The 17,623-nt window shown below is 41.8% G+C and overlaps 1 protein-coding gene across 1 annotated transcript in view; it reads right to left on the reverse strand.

The window, feature by feature from the left end:
* Nucleotides 1-1,041: 1,041 nt before the first annotated feature.
* Nucleotides 1,042-17,623, reverse strand: part of KRIT1 (KRIT1 ankyrin repeat containing) — a 772,078-nt gene continuing 755,496 nt past the window's right edge. The window contains 1 exon segment of the mRNA XM_044066350.1: nucleotides 1,042-4,605. Coding sequence (XP_043922285.1) covers nucleotides 4,519-4,605 — 87 coding nt within the window. The 3' untranslated portion in view covers nucleotides 1,042-4,518.

A 17,623-nucleotide genomic window follows, 5' to 3' on the forward strand; every position in this document is an offset into this window, starting at 1 on the left:
CAGATCTTTTCACACATATCTGTGAATAATTTAGTCTGCGTGATCAATGCTTATTTACAACACCAGCAAAGCTCAGCTACAAACTTTGTCAGAGTCCTCCATGCTTTGTGCAAGTAGAAATACCTACAATGCATATTTAGATTTGTAAGAATGAAATGCATGAGCTAACACAAGAGGTATGTTTACAGGACTAAGGACTTGCACAGTACATACAATATCTGTTGTAAATCTAATTCATTGTTCGTGTAAACAGTATGCTCTTGCAAGAAATAAAACAGTAGCATACTTAGCAAGGCAGAACATACCTTCCCATGACCAGCAACAGTCTCCAGCTCATCCTGTAAAATTCTCAATACAAATAAGGACAGTTTCTCTCAAGTATGTGGTGGTTCGATCCTGAGTCCTTTTTCTCAGTGGACTGTGCCTAGTATACCTCCACTGGGAAGTACCAGAAAACATCCTCCCTAGATGCTCACACAGCATCAACTGGTTCATTTTACCAGGAGAAGCAGTGGACAGAGCGTCTCCCAGATCTCTGACAGCCCCACCCACTCATGAAGAATGAACCAGAAACCATGGAAAGGCACCTCTCTTTGAGCAGAAGTGAGGATGCAGACACTGAGTGACTGATCAGTAAAATGGGTTATGCCCTTGATTCAGATTTTTCTTCACCAACGTCTAGTACTACAGCTGCTGCACTTATCAACTGGCCAGTCTCTTAAAGCTCTGTATTATTTTTCATGAATTACACAGCAAAGTACTGAAGTGTCTCCACCTGAAGCAGATGTGTCCTCCTCTCTTACAAAGTGAAATCCACTGTCAAGATAACCATTATTTCAGATTGGAGGTACTGATGTTTCCTCCAGTAATACAAATATGGGAACCTTTCCAGGACAAATTACAGGAATGAAATCCACACTGTGCAGGCAACAAACAATAACTGGTGAGCTCAGGACCTAGATACACTCTGCACAGGACACATATTAAACTGATGTCCAGAAACAATGAAACATAAATCATCAAAAAAACTACATTTGGAAATACTGTATATACTACTTACACATTTTATTAAATGCACTTTTTTTTAATTTGCAGCAAACATTTTGTTACTTTAAGATTATTGCTTGAAAATATGCATCAATCTGTGATACTTCCACTACATTATCTTGTTCCCCATTCCTTCTCTTTCTCTCCTGTTTTCCTATCATTATGGTGCAGTCCTTTATTAGTGTAAGTCAGTACTCAAAACTGACAGATGCTTTTTGTCTGACAGTGGGTTTTAATTGTCTACATATCTTTCAGATCTTAATGGTTCTGTTTAGAAGTTAAGAAACATATTTCATTTGGTACTGCAGTTCACATAATTCTACATACACTTGTAACAATTGTAATCTGAAGTCCCACACTACTCTCATTAACAGTGATGTATTGCTGTAACAAGGCAAAATGTGATTAAAACCGATGTGGAAATGTTACATTTCAAGTAAGAAATAAAACAAAAACACTACTCTTATCCAGTACAGTGTTAAAATATGCAAGTCCCACTGCTCAAAAACAGTTTGAGGATTTAACTAAGATCTCTCTGCATTATCTCTTACTTGGTTAACAAAACTAGATTAACATAATTTATTCACTGCTTAGACGATTAATATAGTACACAGATGTCAATGCACTTTTTACCCTACAAAATGTTTTCAGATAAAGGGTACTAAATAAATAACACACTTAACTGTACATAAAACTATATTACACAAGAAAATGTAAACAGTACGTACAAAACATTATTAACAGAATACCTTAAATGGCACAGGCAAACATTAACACAATAATACTGTTAACATTTTAAAAAGCACTTTTCAGAGGGCTACTCTATGTCAAAGTGCCACATAAAAAGAAATATGATGAACTAATCTAAAACGTCAGTGCACCTTACATTTTCTCAGCAATGAATACGATGGAATGGCATTTAATAACCTGATGCAGCTCCTTTTCATAAGTTCTCTTTTCCAAATTTAGTATGTTGCCCATTTTCTGACATGGTCAAGGCCATTATTATTTAATCAGAAAATCTAGCAAAAATTTGAACTTCAACAAAATGATTAAAAACAAAATTTTTTCACAGACTCTGGTAGTCAAAACTAAACCAGTAAATTTAGTCAAATTTTCCTTAAAGCTAGCCTTAAATCAGTGCCAGTTTAACTGTATAATGGCCATGTTTTTAGTCTGTATTGTATACAGGCAAACTATTTAAATGCAAGTAAGTTCACTTCTACAAAGAAGTTTTGCAAATCTACAAAATTCCCAGAATTTGAGCTCATGATAACAGAATTCCATTAATTTTAAACCACACAAAGTAGTCAGCCTTGGTCATGCTAACATTCATGCTGGTGCTTTTTAGCTAACTGGACAACAGCATTAGTTGTAGCAATGCAGGACAGACAGACAGACACACACACGCACAAACACACTTATTTTGCTTTCTTGTAGTGCAACAGTAAATATAAATTAGACTGGAAACATATGCATACATCTTAAAAAATAGCATACACAATCCTTCAAAACAAAGCACTTAACAAAAACAGATAAGTACTTTAAATCACATAAAATATAAGGTCAGTTTCCCACCTTCTCTAGTAATATAAATAGATGTTGTTGCATGTGTTGCTCAGCTTTAACTGTAACTAATAAAAATGTAATCAAACATTCAGTAAAGAGTTCACTGCCAGACAAAATTATTATAGATTTGTAAACTGAGTATTTTGTAATGAAGAAATAATGGAGGCTGCAACTTCCATACAACTGGAGATAAAAATATGACTGAGGATTTGGACTACTGGAGCTTGATGATAGAAGGGTATGAAAGGGCTTGGGAATTCCCTTGAAGTTATGTGGAGGCATACCATAAAGTTGCCAAACAAAATATGGTAAATGTACACTAGTATAGGCACTTGCCAGTTAATAACAATAAAATTAGTGATGTAGCAAAGGGAATTTCGTAAGACTACTACTGCCTGCTCTCCCCTCCTTTTTATGTCTGTGGCTGACAGGCAAAACCAGAAGTATGGACCAACTAGCAAGTGTACGGCAGGACAGTTGCCAGTCAGGATCTGAAAGAGGCAGGACTTAGGCAGGAAGGGGTGGGCTGGGTACTGAGGAATTTAATCAGAGATGCAAAGATAGACAGTCCTCTTTTGCACAGGACTGGCTGAACTGAAAAGTTTCACCTTCCCTCCCTCCTCCAAGAAAAAGAGAGCCCTGAAATTACAGCAACAGTTTTGACAGGTGCAAAGTGAGGGTGATGTACCATCATGCAAGCTACAGATTTTTGGTTATGATGGTGGTTGGTGCAATATGATGGTCATGCACATCTGTTATGGTTGATTTAGTATTGGGAGACCCTATATGCTCTTCCTTTGTACGATGGCAATTGACTGTGGAAGAGAACATGAGGTACTAAACATGATATATAAATGCTGAAAGGTAAAAAGAGGGCTGTTCACTGCTTCTGCCATTATTATGAGCAAGTATTTTGTAGCATTACAAGTATGAATGGTCTAATTAAATTACAGCCAGGTTACTTTCGGAACCAAGCGTGGAAGGGATAAATCTCTCTTAAGGTCAATACAGTCAGTAAAGGAAAACTGTGCCCAAATAAGAATGGAACTGCTTTATGAATTATTCTAATAAAAGATACGACTATCCTGGACATACTGAATATGTAAATATGTTTTAAGAGTTTCAAAGATATTCCACAAATGATATGACTTTGAATAAATGGAGAGCTTTATGTAATGTTATTGTACTTGCGTGCAAGTATTATGATCACTAGAACATCCAGTCAACTGCAAATGGTGCGACTGTGCTACTGAAGAATGGAAGAGATTATGGACAATATAAAATGTTTCCAGATACAATGTACAGTGCTACCGCATGAATACATGCATTGCATGTATGGATCACGAAAAGGAAGCAAGGCAGCCTTTCTCTGGTTCCATCATATCATACAAGTGTATGAAATATTAAGTCTAGGGTGGGAGTGAAACCAGGCCTAAGCAAAAGTGCTAAAAAGGAAGAATAAGAACAAACAAATAAGAAACCCACTGTAAAGAAAGTGTAGCCAAGTTTTCATCATTTCAGTAATAAAGGTTTACATCCTAGCACAGTTCATATTTATTACTTTTGGAACATTTCCCTATAGGGCATGTTTACCAAAGCTGACTTATCAGCAAGTAGACCATCATCTTAAATGTTGCACAGACAAATACTTAATGTGACTCACTGTTCCCAAATGCTAATCATTCTTTTCACTCAGCAAAGCACTATGTAAAATTAAACAAATCTAGAAGGACACAAAAACTTTAGCACAACACATATGGTAACAATTTCAATACAAAATGTATAGTTCAACATCTGCAAAAAAATTCACATTTGTTGAGATGCAAGGAAAAGCCCTGCTGCACTAAATATTCCTTCAAAGAATATCTTTCACTGCTTAAAGCCTCTTCGTTTGGAGAAGTATCAGTATCCATATTTTTCTGCAACATTTCTTTCATTTGTAGTTAGGTGACCACTTAATTTCATCAACAACTTTATGATCAGACCAGCCTAATAAAAAAGAAGAGAATATATTATGTTTGTTCAACAAGGAGAATGACTTATTACAGGATCTTTTTCAGCCACAGGACAGGACACAGGCACTTGCAGAAACATAGTACAAAGACAAAGTAAGGGAAAAAAAAAAGTTATATACTCACCATAACGTTCCATCTATATTGTTGATTTTTTCATCTCTCCTCACATATAGGGTCTGGACTGGATCCCTTTTGGCCATTACTAAGCTCATGGCAACCAAAAAAACCTCTTGGATACCTCCCCTTACCCACAATGCATCTATTCCTGTTATCTGAGATCTTGTTTGCTAGGATTATTCCCAGAAAGAAAGGAAATTAACTTTATATTCGAAACTTTTAAGGAGACCACTTCTGGAGTATTGGAGATAATAAAGATGGCATAAATTATGTTGCTTGTCAAACCAGAAAACCAAAGGTAGGGGGCTTGGAGGGAGGGAATGTGAGGAGAGATGAAAAAAAATCGACAAAACAGTTGGAACATTATGGTGAATACATAACTTCTTTATCTGATATTGTCAATTTTTCATCTTGTCCTCACATATGGGACCAAGTCCCCGGCTACCTTTACCCTGGGCAGACTCATGGGAGGATGTTTCTCAGAACCATTGAATCAAAGGAGGCCCATCCCCTAGAGACCAAATCCAACTTATAATGAGTGATAAAGGAATGAGGATTGGCCCATGTGGCTGCTGAACAAATCTTATCCATGGAGGCATTAGACTGGAAAACTGCGGAAGTGGCCATGACCATGGTTGTGTGAGCTTGAATAGGCTTGGAAGTATCAATACCTTTTGTGGTGTAGATGAAAGAAATGAAATCAGAGAGCTATTTTGCTAAGGTAACTCTGGATATTGGTAGGCCCTTCCTAGGGCCTGCAAAGGAGACAAACAACTGGCTTGCTTTCCAAAACTCTCTAGTTCTATGCAAATAGAAGCATAATTGTCTATGGACATCCAACAAATACAGAACATATCGGCCTTTGTTGCTGAAGTTAGGAAAGAAAACAGCCAAATGTATGGTCTGATTAATATTAGTCTGTGAAACAACTTTAGACAAAAAGGAGGGATTGGTACGCAAGGAAACAGTCTTTAAGAAAAATCAAATGAGACTGACAGTATAGTGCCAGAATTTCTGATATACTTCTTGCAGATGTAATGGCCACTAGGAAGATGGTTTCCCAAGACAGGAATTTTATATCACAAGTCGTTGCAGGTTCAAACAGGGGCTGAACAATAAGATGCAGTACCAAGTTTAGGTCCCATGGAGGAGAGGGATCTTTGTGAGGTGGCCTTAATAGGGTCCCTTTCAAGAAGGCTTTGCAAAGTTTGTGGGAATCAGAGACAAGTTATCTTTCCCATTATGAAAATCTGAGATACCTGCTAACTGCACTTTAATTATAGAGGCAGCTGTCCCATTACTAAAGAGGTGAACTAAAAACTCTAGAACAGAGTAGATAGGTGCTGTGAAGGGATCTACATTATGTTGTTGAGCCCAAATTACAAACCTCTTCCATTTACTCCTATAAAGCTTTTGAGTGAATGGCTTATGGGAGGACATCAAAATATGAAGCACTGGGGAGGAGAGCAGTGGTTGTCTGGCTATAAATGGAATTGGAGGATGTGACAGAAGGTCCGGAACAGGTTCCAGAATCTAGGGTTCTTTCTGTAAATAAGGTCAGAGGAAGGGAAACCAGATTTGTTGAGGCCACAACAGGGTAATGAGGATTACTGTTCTCTTCAACCTGTTCACTTTTTGAAGGAATTTGCGAATTAAGGGGATGGGGAGAAAGGCGTACAGGATACCAGGAGGCCAATCATGTATTAGAGCATCCCTTGGGGTTTCAGCTGGTGGGGTGATTAGGGCAAAGCAGCTGCTGCATTTGTCTTGAAGGTATGCAAAGAGGTTGCAGCATGACTGGCTCCATCTGCGGAAAATGTCTTTCGCTACTGTCTTGTTGATGGACCACTCGTGAGACATGAGAATGGATTTGCTCAATTTATCCGCTGTCATGTTGGACATTCCCAAAATGTTTGTTGCTGTAAGAAAGCAGTTGGATGAGATCACCCATTGTCACACTCTGAGTGCTTCTTGACACACAGGGTATGATCTGGTTCCTCCTTGCTTGTTTATGTACCAGACCACAGACATGCTGTCTAACTGAATCGCCACTGTTCCTGGAGGAAGAGGAGTCTGAAATACCTGCAATGCTAGAAGCACTGCCCTCATCTCTCCAGGATGTTTATGTGCAGACACCTTGTTTGCAAACCAGGTGCCTTGGACAGTCTTCCCCAGATAATGTCCCAACTCCTTCTGTGAAACATCTGTGGTCACCATGGCCTATGGCTGACGGGGGACAAAGGGTCAACCTTGCGTCAACTGTGCTGAATGAATCCTCCATGAAAGGGTTCTTTTGCAGGTGTCCATTATAAAAAATTGGTAAGACATCGGTTGGTGGATAATTGACCATTGGGCAGCTGGAAACCATTGAAGTATTTGCATGTGAAATCTGGCCAGCTGAGCTAATACTATAGCTGCAGCCACTGATCCTAAAGCCTGTAGAACACGATTGTCATCTACCTTCTTGTTTCAGATCAATCTGTGTGTTTGGTACTTGACTGTCAACACTCTGGATGGTGGAAGTTTCGCAACCATCTGAATTGTGTCCAGCAGTGCTCCTATGAACTCCAGTGTTTAAGAAGGGTCCAGGTACGATTTTTGGTAAAAAGAAGTTGTCTTACCATAACGTTCCATATGTGCTGTTGATCTTCACTTTTCCTTGACTGTGGGTTCGGTTCCAAACCTCAGAACCAACTTGATTGTTATTTGATCTCGCGCCTTCCAGAAACTCTCAAGCCAAGCTCTATCCATAATGCTCCTGGCAAGATTACCTCAGACTAAGTTTGCAAAGAACAGAGGCAGCCAAGAAATAATCGATGAGAGGCCACATCTGTATCTCTATAACGAAAACCAATCATTGGAGAGGTCCGATCCACCACAAGACATAAAGGTAGGGGGAAAGGAGGGTGGGAATGTCAAGGATAAGAGAAGATCGACAACACAGATGGAACGTTATGGTAAGACATAACTTCTTTATCTGATGTTGTCAATCTTCACTTAATACTTGACTGTGGGACAGAGTCCCTAGCAACCTGAATCTTGGGAGGTCTCACAGAAGAATATTCCTGAACACCATTGTGCCAAATGATGCACGTCCCCTAGAGACCAGATCCAGTTTGTAATGTGTAATAAAAGTATGAGGAGATGCCCATGTTGCCGTTGCACAAACATCATCTAAAGGAGTTCTGGCATGAAAAACAGCAGAAGCTGCTGTTGCTCTAGTTGAATGAGCTTTTACAGGTCATGGCAGATGCATTCCCTTTTTGTTATAAACAAAGATGACACAGTCTCCAAGCCATTTAGCAAGAGTAACTTTAGAAAAGATGTCAGAAGACCTATCAACATATAACAATCCCAGCTGGAATCTCGCCAATCCACCTAGAAATAGTTTGTTTGAAACAAACAACTGCTGAGACTGCCTAAAATCCTTAGTCCTGCTTAAATAAGGCAAATGAATAGTTTGGTTTAAAGCCACACTAGAAACCACCTTAGGCATAAAGGAAGGATTTATCCTTATGGAAAATCAAAAGGGCTCTACTGCCATAAGGGCCTGCAACTCAGACACCCTTCTTGCAGAAGTAATAGCCAACAGAAAAGCAGTCTTCCATGACAAGTATTTGGTTGTAGAGTAAGTTTTCCAACACAAAATTGAGATCCCAAGCAGGAGTAGGAGTCTTATATTCTTTGCCCCTCTAAGAAACTGCTTGAACAAAGGATGCGAAAACAATGGTGGGTCACAATCATAGTGAGCTGAAATTGCTGCAGCATGAATCTTAATGGAAGAGAAGGACAAACCTTTGTCCAATAACTCAGTAAGATATTGAAGAGCCACACTCAAATTAGGCTCAGAAATCTCCAAATTCTTTGCTGTACTCCAAAATAAAAATCTCTTCCATTTTTTGTACTAGGTCTTCTAGCTTCCATAATCACATTTAAAACTTGTTGAGGAAGTTGAGACCTGCTGTGTTTCAACACAGAATATGCCAGGCTGTTAGATGAAGAGAGTGAAGCTTGACATTGAGCAGATGACCGTCCTTCTGAGATAACAGATGAGGAATCAGAGGTAAAGGCCATGGGGCCAATCTGGAGCTATCAAAATCATCCTTGGCCTGTCTTGTCTGACCTTTAATAGTACCTTTGGAAGAAGAGGCAGAGGTGGAAAGGCATACACATGAAGGTCTTTCCAACTGAAAGACAGAGCATCCACTTTCCAAGCTGTGTGATGAAACCCCTTTGTGCAATACTTTGGCAGCTGGTGGTTTAGTGGAGAAGCGAACAGATCTATGTCTGGAGTTCCCCATGACACTGTCAATTTCTGAAATACATGAAGATCCAGTTTCATCCATGATTTGTCTGCTTAACACATCTGCTAAGGAGTTCTGTGCGGCAGAAACCTTGCCTGAAGAGTTAGTTGCAAGCTTAAAATCATTGCTTGCCTGCATAGAGGATAAGAATGTGTTCCCCCTTGCTTGTTGATGTACCACATGACAGTTGTGTTGTCTGTTAGAATCAACACCTGCCCTGGAAGAAGTAACTCCTTGAAAGCCATTAATGCAAACTGGACTGCTAACATCTCCTTCATGTTGATATGTAGATGCTGTAGTCTGGCAGGCCACTTGTCTTGTATCCACTTTCCATTTAGATGAGCTCCCAAGCAATGTCTTGTTTAGGTGACATTCCTGAGCCCACCACAAAAATTCTTTTGAAGGCAAGGTATTATTTGAATGACAGTGTCCAAATCCTGGCAGTGCTGTGTCCATACATTTTGAGATACCATTGTAGCTTCCTCATATGCAGTTTGGCATTGGGAAGCACCAGAATACAAGATGCCATGAACCCTAATGCTTGAAGGACTGTCCTTGCAGTCAGCACGGACTGATGAGATAGTTGATGGAAGTAAAGTGATAGACTCTTTTGTTTGTCCTGCTGTATTCAGTCTCACACCCAGAAAGCACATGTCTTGAGAGGGTACTAGACTGGACTTTATTTCGTTCACAGAATACCCTAGGCATCTTAGCACTGCTATAACATATTCCAGATGCTGTAGAAGGTCTTCCTTTTCTTGAGCCAGAATCAGGCAGTAAGTAAGGATAGATTTGAATTCCTTGTAGCCTGAAGTAAGCTATCACTGGAGCCAGAACCTTTGTGAATACGTAGATAAGCCAAAGGGCAATGCAGAGAACTGATAATGAGAATTTCTTCCTGCAACTTAGCCTTATAGGCACATGAAGGTAAGCTTCCTTGAGATCTAAAGTTACCATCCAGTGATCTTTGCCCAGCAGAGGTAAAAGCTGTTGTAACGTCAACATCTTGAACTTGGGAATGTCCAGATAAGTGTTGAGGAGAGATAAATCCAAAATTGGTCTCCACGTGTTCCCCTTCTTTGGTACTAGGAACAGAACTGGCTGAATGGCCCCATCTGGAGTAACTGAGAAATTTTTTGAAAGGAGGCATTGTATGGAAATAAAACCTGTAACCGTGGTGAATGATATCCAACACCCATCTGTCTTGAGTAATTAAATCCCAATTTTCTTTGAAAAGAGACAGTATTCCTCCCAAAGGAGCTACCAGACGAGAATCTACTGGCAGCTGAAAAGGCAGGTCATTGGGTCTGTTGGACTGACCCTGCCCTCACCAGAAGTCTGAGCAGGTGAACTCCTGTTCTAGGCCTAAAAGAACCTTGAGCTCTGCAGACCTACCCCTAGACTGGGAATCATAAGCAGGATATGTCCACCCTGCACCTGCAAAAATCTTTAACAGTTTGCATAGACTTAGCTTTGTCCTCCATTTTCTTTAAAACTGCTTCCACCAAACAACACATCAGACTGTAAAGGAGCATCCAAATTGTCTTAACATGCTCAGCTAAATTCTGATCCCTCAACCAGGCATAAGAACAGAACTAGTGGCAGCCACCGAGGAGGCCTGTACAGCATCAAAACCACATTGCAAAGAATGCTTACCCACTTGTTCAGACACATGAACCAAATCCAGCAACTACACTCAATACCTTCCGCCAAAGCATCCACCTTAGATTTCAATTGTGAAAGGAGATAATTTTGATATTTTAGCATGTGAAACTGACAATTCAACTCATGGCTAGAGTGGAAGAAGTATACACTTTCTTTCCCACCTATCCAAAGCCCTTGCCTCTTTATCAGTGGGAACAGGATTTTTAACCACAGAGGCCTTAACACCTTTAGGCCCCTGAGAAACAGTTTCTGACTCTTAAACAAATACTTATGAGCTTCAGGCACCAGCAGGAGGCAAAGAGTCAGGGTTCAGGGAAGCCTCTGCAAAAACATCTTCCACCACATTCAACACAGGAGGAATAGCTAAGGGCCTATGCTGGAATCAGAGTAATCCTGGCCTTCCCATTTAAAGTGCTCCCTCATGGAATGCAGAGTCTCTGAAAATGAGAAATCCTCAGGAGGGAATCATCCACATCAGAATCAGAATAAGGAGGATACTCCTGCAAATCTTAGCCTCTGAACACTGTTCAAAACTATCAAACTCGGTTCCACCCTGGGCCTCTTATCAGGAGGGGCATAGAACCTCTAATCATAGTAATCAAATCTTCTGCCATTTTAAGCATATGTTTCTTAGGTACAGAACCGAAATGCTAGGAGAAGCCCCCACTGAAGCTGAACTTGGCCTACCTCTCAAAGAAGTTTTGGCAACAGAAGGAGAGGCTCTAACTACCTTGGGAAGAGAGGGAAGAACAGTTACTCAGCCTGGCCTACCTCCTGAGAAGGCACATCCTGTAACAGTAAAGTTTCTGCCTGAGACTCCATAGAAACTCCTGGCAAAACCTCTGGCTCCACTGTTCATCAACCCTAGGCTTCGCTGTTTTGTCCTAGCATCCGACGGCATTTTATAATTGCAACGCTTCCCAAACACTAACCTGGCACAGTCTAACCTCCTCTTAATAAAACCTAGCACAAGAGCGGCAACCAACAAAAACAAGGTATACACAAGGTATGGTAATCCCTATGAGGTATCTGTTTCCCACAAGAAATACAGTTATTCACTTTTTCTGACATCTTAAATACTGAGGCAAGAAACCAACTCTGATGAAATATTTCACTACCCAATAGTAAGGACTGCAGCAATGTGGAACGAAGAACATCTGGTCTTCTCAAAGTAATGGACGAAAGGAAACAAATAGCTGATCTGATTTTCTAAATTCCTTAGTTCTGTGTAGATGGAAACATAGTTGTCTTTGTACATACAGTAAGTGCAGACAGTACTCTCTTTTATTTGAGAAGTTGGGAAAAAAGACTGGGAGTTGTATAGTCTGATTAATATTCGTCTCAGACACAACCTTTGATAGAAAGGAATGATTTGTTCCCAGGGAAACCCTGTCCTTATGAAAGATTACATAGCTAGGTTTGCAGGATAAGGCCCATACTTCAGATATCCTTCCAGTGGAAGTAATAGCTATCAAGAATAAAGTTTTCCAGGACAAAAACCTGAAGCCACAACTTGCAGAAGGTTCAAACAGAGAATAAATAAGAGAGTGAAGCACCAGATTTACATTCCAAGGTGCAGAGGGTTCTTTATATGGAGGTCTGAGTATTAAGGTTCCTTTCAAAAAGGCTTTGCAAAGTTTATGGGACACAAGAGATGAACCACTTAAACCAATATGAAAGTTAGAGACTGCAGCAAGATGCACTCAAATAGTAGAGGCAGATGCTCCTGCTTCAAAGAGTAAAGTTAAGGATTCCATAATTTCATCAACAGACGCAGAATATGGGTCAAGATTAGAGTCTGATGACCATTTAGTAAACTTTAGCCACTAGTTAAAGTACAAGTTTCTTGTTGAAGGTTTGTGGTAGGCTAGAATGATGCGTTGAACTGAGGAGGTGACAGAAGTTTCTTCAACTACTCGATCCTTCTAGACTGTATTATATAGTTTTTCCTGTGTGTGTGTGCACATGAGGGCTTTCCCTTTTTCTATTGTTTCGATAGTTTCTAATGTACCATCATTGATACCCTATCCTTACCTCTAATGGTATTTCTTAGGTACCATGGCCTTACTGTGCATTTACTAAACAAGAAAAAAACATTCTAAAGTTCCTTCACGCGTGTGTGTGTGTGTGTGTGTGTGTGTGTGTGTGTGTGTGTGAGAGACCTTTTTTGTAATGGCAGACAAACCAGTTAAAGGGACGTCTGGCTTCAAAAGATGCCAGAAATGTAATAGGAAACTTCCTAATTCTGACGGGCACACTGTTTGTATTGTTTGGGGTTGAGACAGCTACAGGAAGGCTGTGCCATTTGTCACAATTTTAGCAATAGGGCACTAGTCGACCATAGAAATAAGCTTATTCTTAAGGGACTGCTTAAATCAGACTTTGATAAGGCTCCAAAACCTGTGTCAGTTCACCTTCTTCCTTGACTTCTTCAAGCAAGTTGGAAAAGCCAAATGGCCAGGGCTCCTGCGGTTCCTAGAGTTTCCTCAGAACCGGTGGTCAAGTGGCTCAAACTTTATTGCCATTGGTGCTGGTTTCTGCACTGACTACATCGGTGCTGATTTCAGTTTCAGACTCTTCCCCTTCGATGCTACCAAAGCCACTGGCACCGAAGGAGTTTCTCTTCAAGGAATTATGATGCACCAGATATTAGTCTTCAGTGCACCCCTTTTTGGGCCATTCTCCTAGTACTTTTATGAAGAAACTTTCAACCAGATCTCCTTCAGTGTCTTCCATCCGATCCACCAAGAGTCTAACAGATGCTGATATCTTGTGATTGGTGGATCAGCTCTTTGCAGCGAGGGGATTACTTCTCTCTATGGTTCCTAGCGAAATTGGCTCTGGAATTTTGCCTACTTCCACTCCAGACTTTATTCCTCCTTTCCAACTTCCACTCCAGACTTTATTCCTCCTTCAACTACAGATGAGCCTTTGCAGCCCCTGGTACTGACCTTCCCAGACCTTCCCAGGGGAACTGGAGAAGCCACACAGTGAGCTTGAGATGCTGAAGATTCAGATGCACCAGTTCCTCTGTGTGGGACAACAGGTCTGGAACTAGGGCCAGTATCCAGGATTTCCAAAGTAGAGGAGGCCAGAATGGGGCAATGAAAATTATTCTGTTCTTCGACTTGTTGGCTTTCTTTAGAAACTGGGATATCAGAGGAATTGGGGGAAAGGCGTACAATAGACTGGGGGCCAATCATGAAGGACAGCAACTCTTGGTGTCTCTCCAGGAGGGGGGATTAGGGCAAAGTAACTGCTGCACATCTTATTCTGGGGGGATGCAAAGAGATCACAGCAAGGTTGGCCCCAGTGGCGGAAAAGATTGTCTGCCATCTATGGGTTGACAGACCACTCATGAGGAATGAGAATGGTCCTGTTCAATTTGTCCGCAATCACGTTGGAAGTCCCCAGAATGTACATCACCAGTAGAAAGCGGCAGGAAGAAATTGCTCATTGCCATACCTTGAGAGCTTCTTGACAAAGAGGGTAAGACCTGGTTTCCCCTTGTTTGTTGATGTACCAAACTACTGACATATTGTCTGTTTGAATTGCAACTGTTCACAAGGGAAGGGTAGCTTGAAATGTCTACAGTGCTAAGAGCACAACCCTCATCTCTAGAGCACTGATATGCAGATTGGTCTTCTGTTGGGACCATGTCCTTTGACTGTCTTTCCCAGATAATGCCGCCCCCCACCCCATCTGGGATGTGTCTGTGGTCACTATGGCTTGGGATCGATGGGAAACAAATGGACGTCCCAACAAGATTTTGTTGGGAGTGAAGTCACCAAATCAGACATTCCTTGCAACAGTTGGTGATTGTGATCAAATGGGACACTGGTTGATTTAGTAAGGACAATTGAGATGCTAGGAGCCACTGAAGAATTTGCACATATCTCACTAGGGGGACTAGAGTTATAATGGCTGCCATTGACCCTAGAGTTTGTAGGAGTCTTGCTGGTACCTTCTTGCTGTGAATGATCTGGCTGACTTGTGATCTTATCGTTTGAAGTCTTTCTATGGGAAGAGATGCAATGCCTGTGATTGTGTTGAGCATTGCTCCAATGAATTCCACCTCTTGAGATGGTTCTAAATGGGATTTTTTTGTAGTTTATAGTGATACCCAAGTAAAAGCAATGAAGAAGAGTATAGTCTTGAGCCTCTATGAGCAGATGCCTGTTGGGAACGGTAAGGAGTCAGTCGCCTAGATACAGATACACCCAGAATCCTAGTAGATTGAGATGAGCTACTACTATTGCCATGCATTTGCTGAACACCCCGGGGGCTGTGGTGAGACCAAAGTGCAGTACCTTGAACCGATAGTGACTGGCTCCCAGCAAGAAGCGCAGAAATCTTCTGGACCGCTTATCCATCTTTATATGGCAGTACGCAACCTGAAGATCTATTGAGCACACCCAATCAACTTTTTCCAAGAACGAAAGTACAGACTGAACTGTGACCATCCAAAATTTGGTTTGGTGAACTGATTTGTTCAGCAGACTGAGATCCAAGATTGGTCTCCAGTCCCCTGTCTTCTATGGCACTAAAAGGAATCTTGAGGAAATTCTGGATCCTATATGGTTTGGGGGATTGCTTGGATGACTCTTTTGTCGAGCAGTTTTTGAATTTCTAAGAATGCTGCATCCCTGTGACTGGGTGGAATGTCCGGGATCCTGATCAATCTCTTTGGTTGTTCTGAAAATAAGATTTTGTATCCTCTGGTTATAGTCATCTGTACCCAATTGTCCATTGTTATCCTTAGCCAGGCAGACTGGTGCAGGAATAATCGCCCCCTGATGGCTCCAGAGGAAGACAAATCGGGCCTCTTTTCAGAAACGCTGATAGGAGTTCCCAGGGAAAGAATCCCTGGTTATGCAGGCCACCTCTGCCTCTTCCATGGCATCTTCCCTGCCCCGGGGAAGTCACTGCCATGTGAGTCCTGGAAAGGCCCTTGGATCTTCTTGAACCATAGCCTCCCACTCCTCTGATTCCTGGAATAAGGCCATTGAAGAGTGGAAAAGCGTATGTCCACAGCAGAAAGAGTCATCCCAGCTTTCTCACATCTGGCTAGAGTCTCTAACTTTGGGACCAAACAGGGATGTTCCATCAAATGGAGCACTGACAAAAGAAAACTTAAATGGCTCCGCAAAATCACATAAGCACATCCAGGCATGTCTCCTGATGGCTACGCCTGAACTCACTGCTCTCGTTTTCCCTTCGGTGGCATGTGCAATTAGCCTCATGGACAAGTTGGAAATAGATTCTAGGGTGGTGAGCTGAGAAGCCACTTTGTCTCGAACTCCTTCAGACACTGCTCCTGACAGAGTATCTGATAGCTCTTTAATCAGATCTCTTTGAAGTCTTGTAAAATGTACCATGTAATTTAAGGACCTGAGAGCAAAATTGATGAGGCATAAATGTGCTTCCCAAATCTATCCATTGTCCTAGATTCTTTATTAGAAGGATGGATAGTAGGACTTTCGTACGCAAGTTCCTTTTTGGTGGTTGATGATACCACCATGGTGTCTACAGGAATTCCATTGGCCCAGTGTTGCTGATCCTGAGGGGCTGATGGGATATGGTCTGGTCTCTTAGGAAATGGCTCGACAGAGTCAGGTAACTTGGCTCAATAGTCAGGTAACTTCCAGGCTGGCTGAGCTATCAATTTAATGAGATCATCAGTGGGAGGAGAAATCCAAGAAGTAGAGGGCTGGGTACGAAAAGCCTCCAGGTATACAGATTCCTCTGAGGAAAGCTGTAGGGAAGTCCAGCCACCCCTCTGCTTTAAGATTTCTAGGATATCTCCAAAGGAAACATCATCAGGGAGTGACTTGGGGGAACCTTCCCCTCACTGAAATCAGTATTTTTCTGTGAAGGACTCTTCAGAGGAATCCAAGTGCTTACTCTTGCACTATCTCTTCGTAGGTACACCTTTGGTGGGGTGTTCTGGAGAGGTATCCGAAGAGGACATAACCACTGTGGTTTGATCCAGAGTCTTTTGTGCCTTCTGTCCCAGGGGAAGCTCCGGCTGAAGGGAAGGGCAAGAAGTTTGGTCTGACAAGGATGGCATAGACTGATTGCCTGAAATAGACAAGGACCTCTTCATGGCCTGGAAGGCAGGCCCCCCTGTAGAGGGATAGGAGCCTGGAAGCATGGTCCCACCCTGCACCGAGGAAGCTGCCTCCAAAGGCAAAGCCAGAGTTGAGCTTACATGTGCCAAAGCACCAAGGGGCATGGATGACTCCGAAAAGACCAGAGTTGAATCCTGCCCCACCAGAACTAGCAATGAAACTCCGACCCTGGGAGGTCTCTGGATCTGACAAACCCAAAGAACTCAGGGTAGCTACTGGTGCCAGAGAAGGAGCTCTGACTGGCACCAGAACAGTCGAAGCTCGGAAGGTCAAAGGCTCAGCTGCAGTTGAAGGAGGAATAAAGTCTGGAGTGGAAGTTGGGGAGGAGGAATAAAGTCTGGAGTGGAAGTAGGCAAGATTCCAGAGGCAATATCGCTAGGAACCATAGAAAGAAGTAATCCCCTCGCTGCAAGGAGCTGATCCACCAATCACAAGATATCAGCTTCTGTTAGACTCTTGGTGGATCGGACGGAAGACACTGAAGGAGATCTGGGTGAAAGTTTCTTCATAAAAGTACCAGGAGAATGGCACAAAAAGGGGTTCACTGAAGGTGAATATCTGGTGCATCATAATTCTTGAAGAAAAACTCCTTCAGTGCCAGTGGCTTTGTCGGCATTGAAGGGGAAGAGTCTGAAACTGAAATCAGCACCGATGTAGTCAGTGCAGAAACCAGCACCAATGGCAATAAATCTTGAGCCACTTGACCACCGGTTCTGAGGAAACTCTAGGAACCGCAGGAGCCCTGGCCATTTTAACCAGTGGTTCCAAAGACTGT

The sequence above is a fragment of the Protopterus annectens genome, chromosome 3.part1 (assembly GCF_019279795.1).
Source record: "Protopterus annectens isolate FY-2018-M chromosome 3.part1, PAN1.0, whole genome shotgun sequence".
NCBI lineage: Eukaryota > Metazoa > Chordata > Ceratodontiformes > Protopteridae > Protopterus > Protopterus annectens.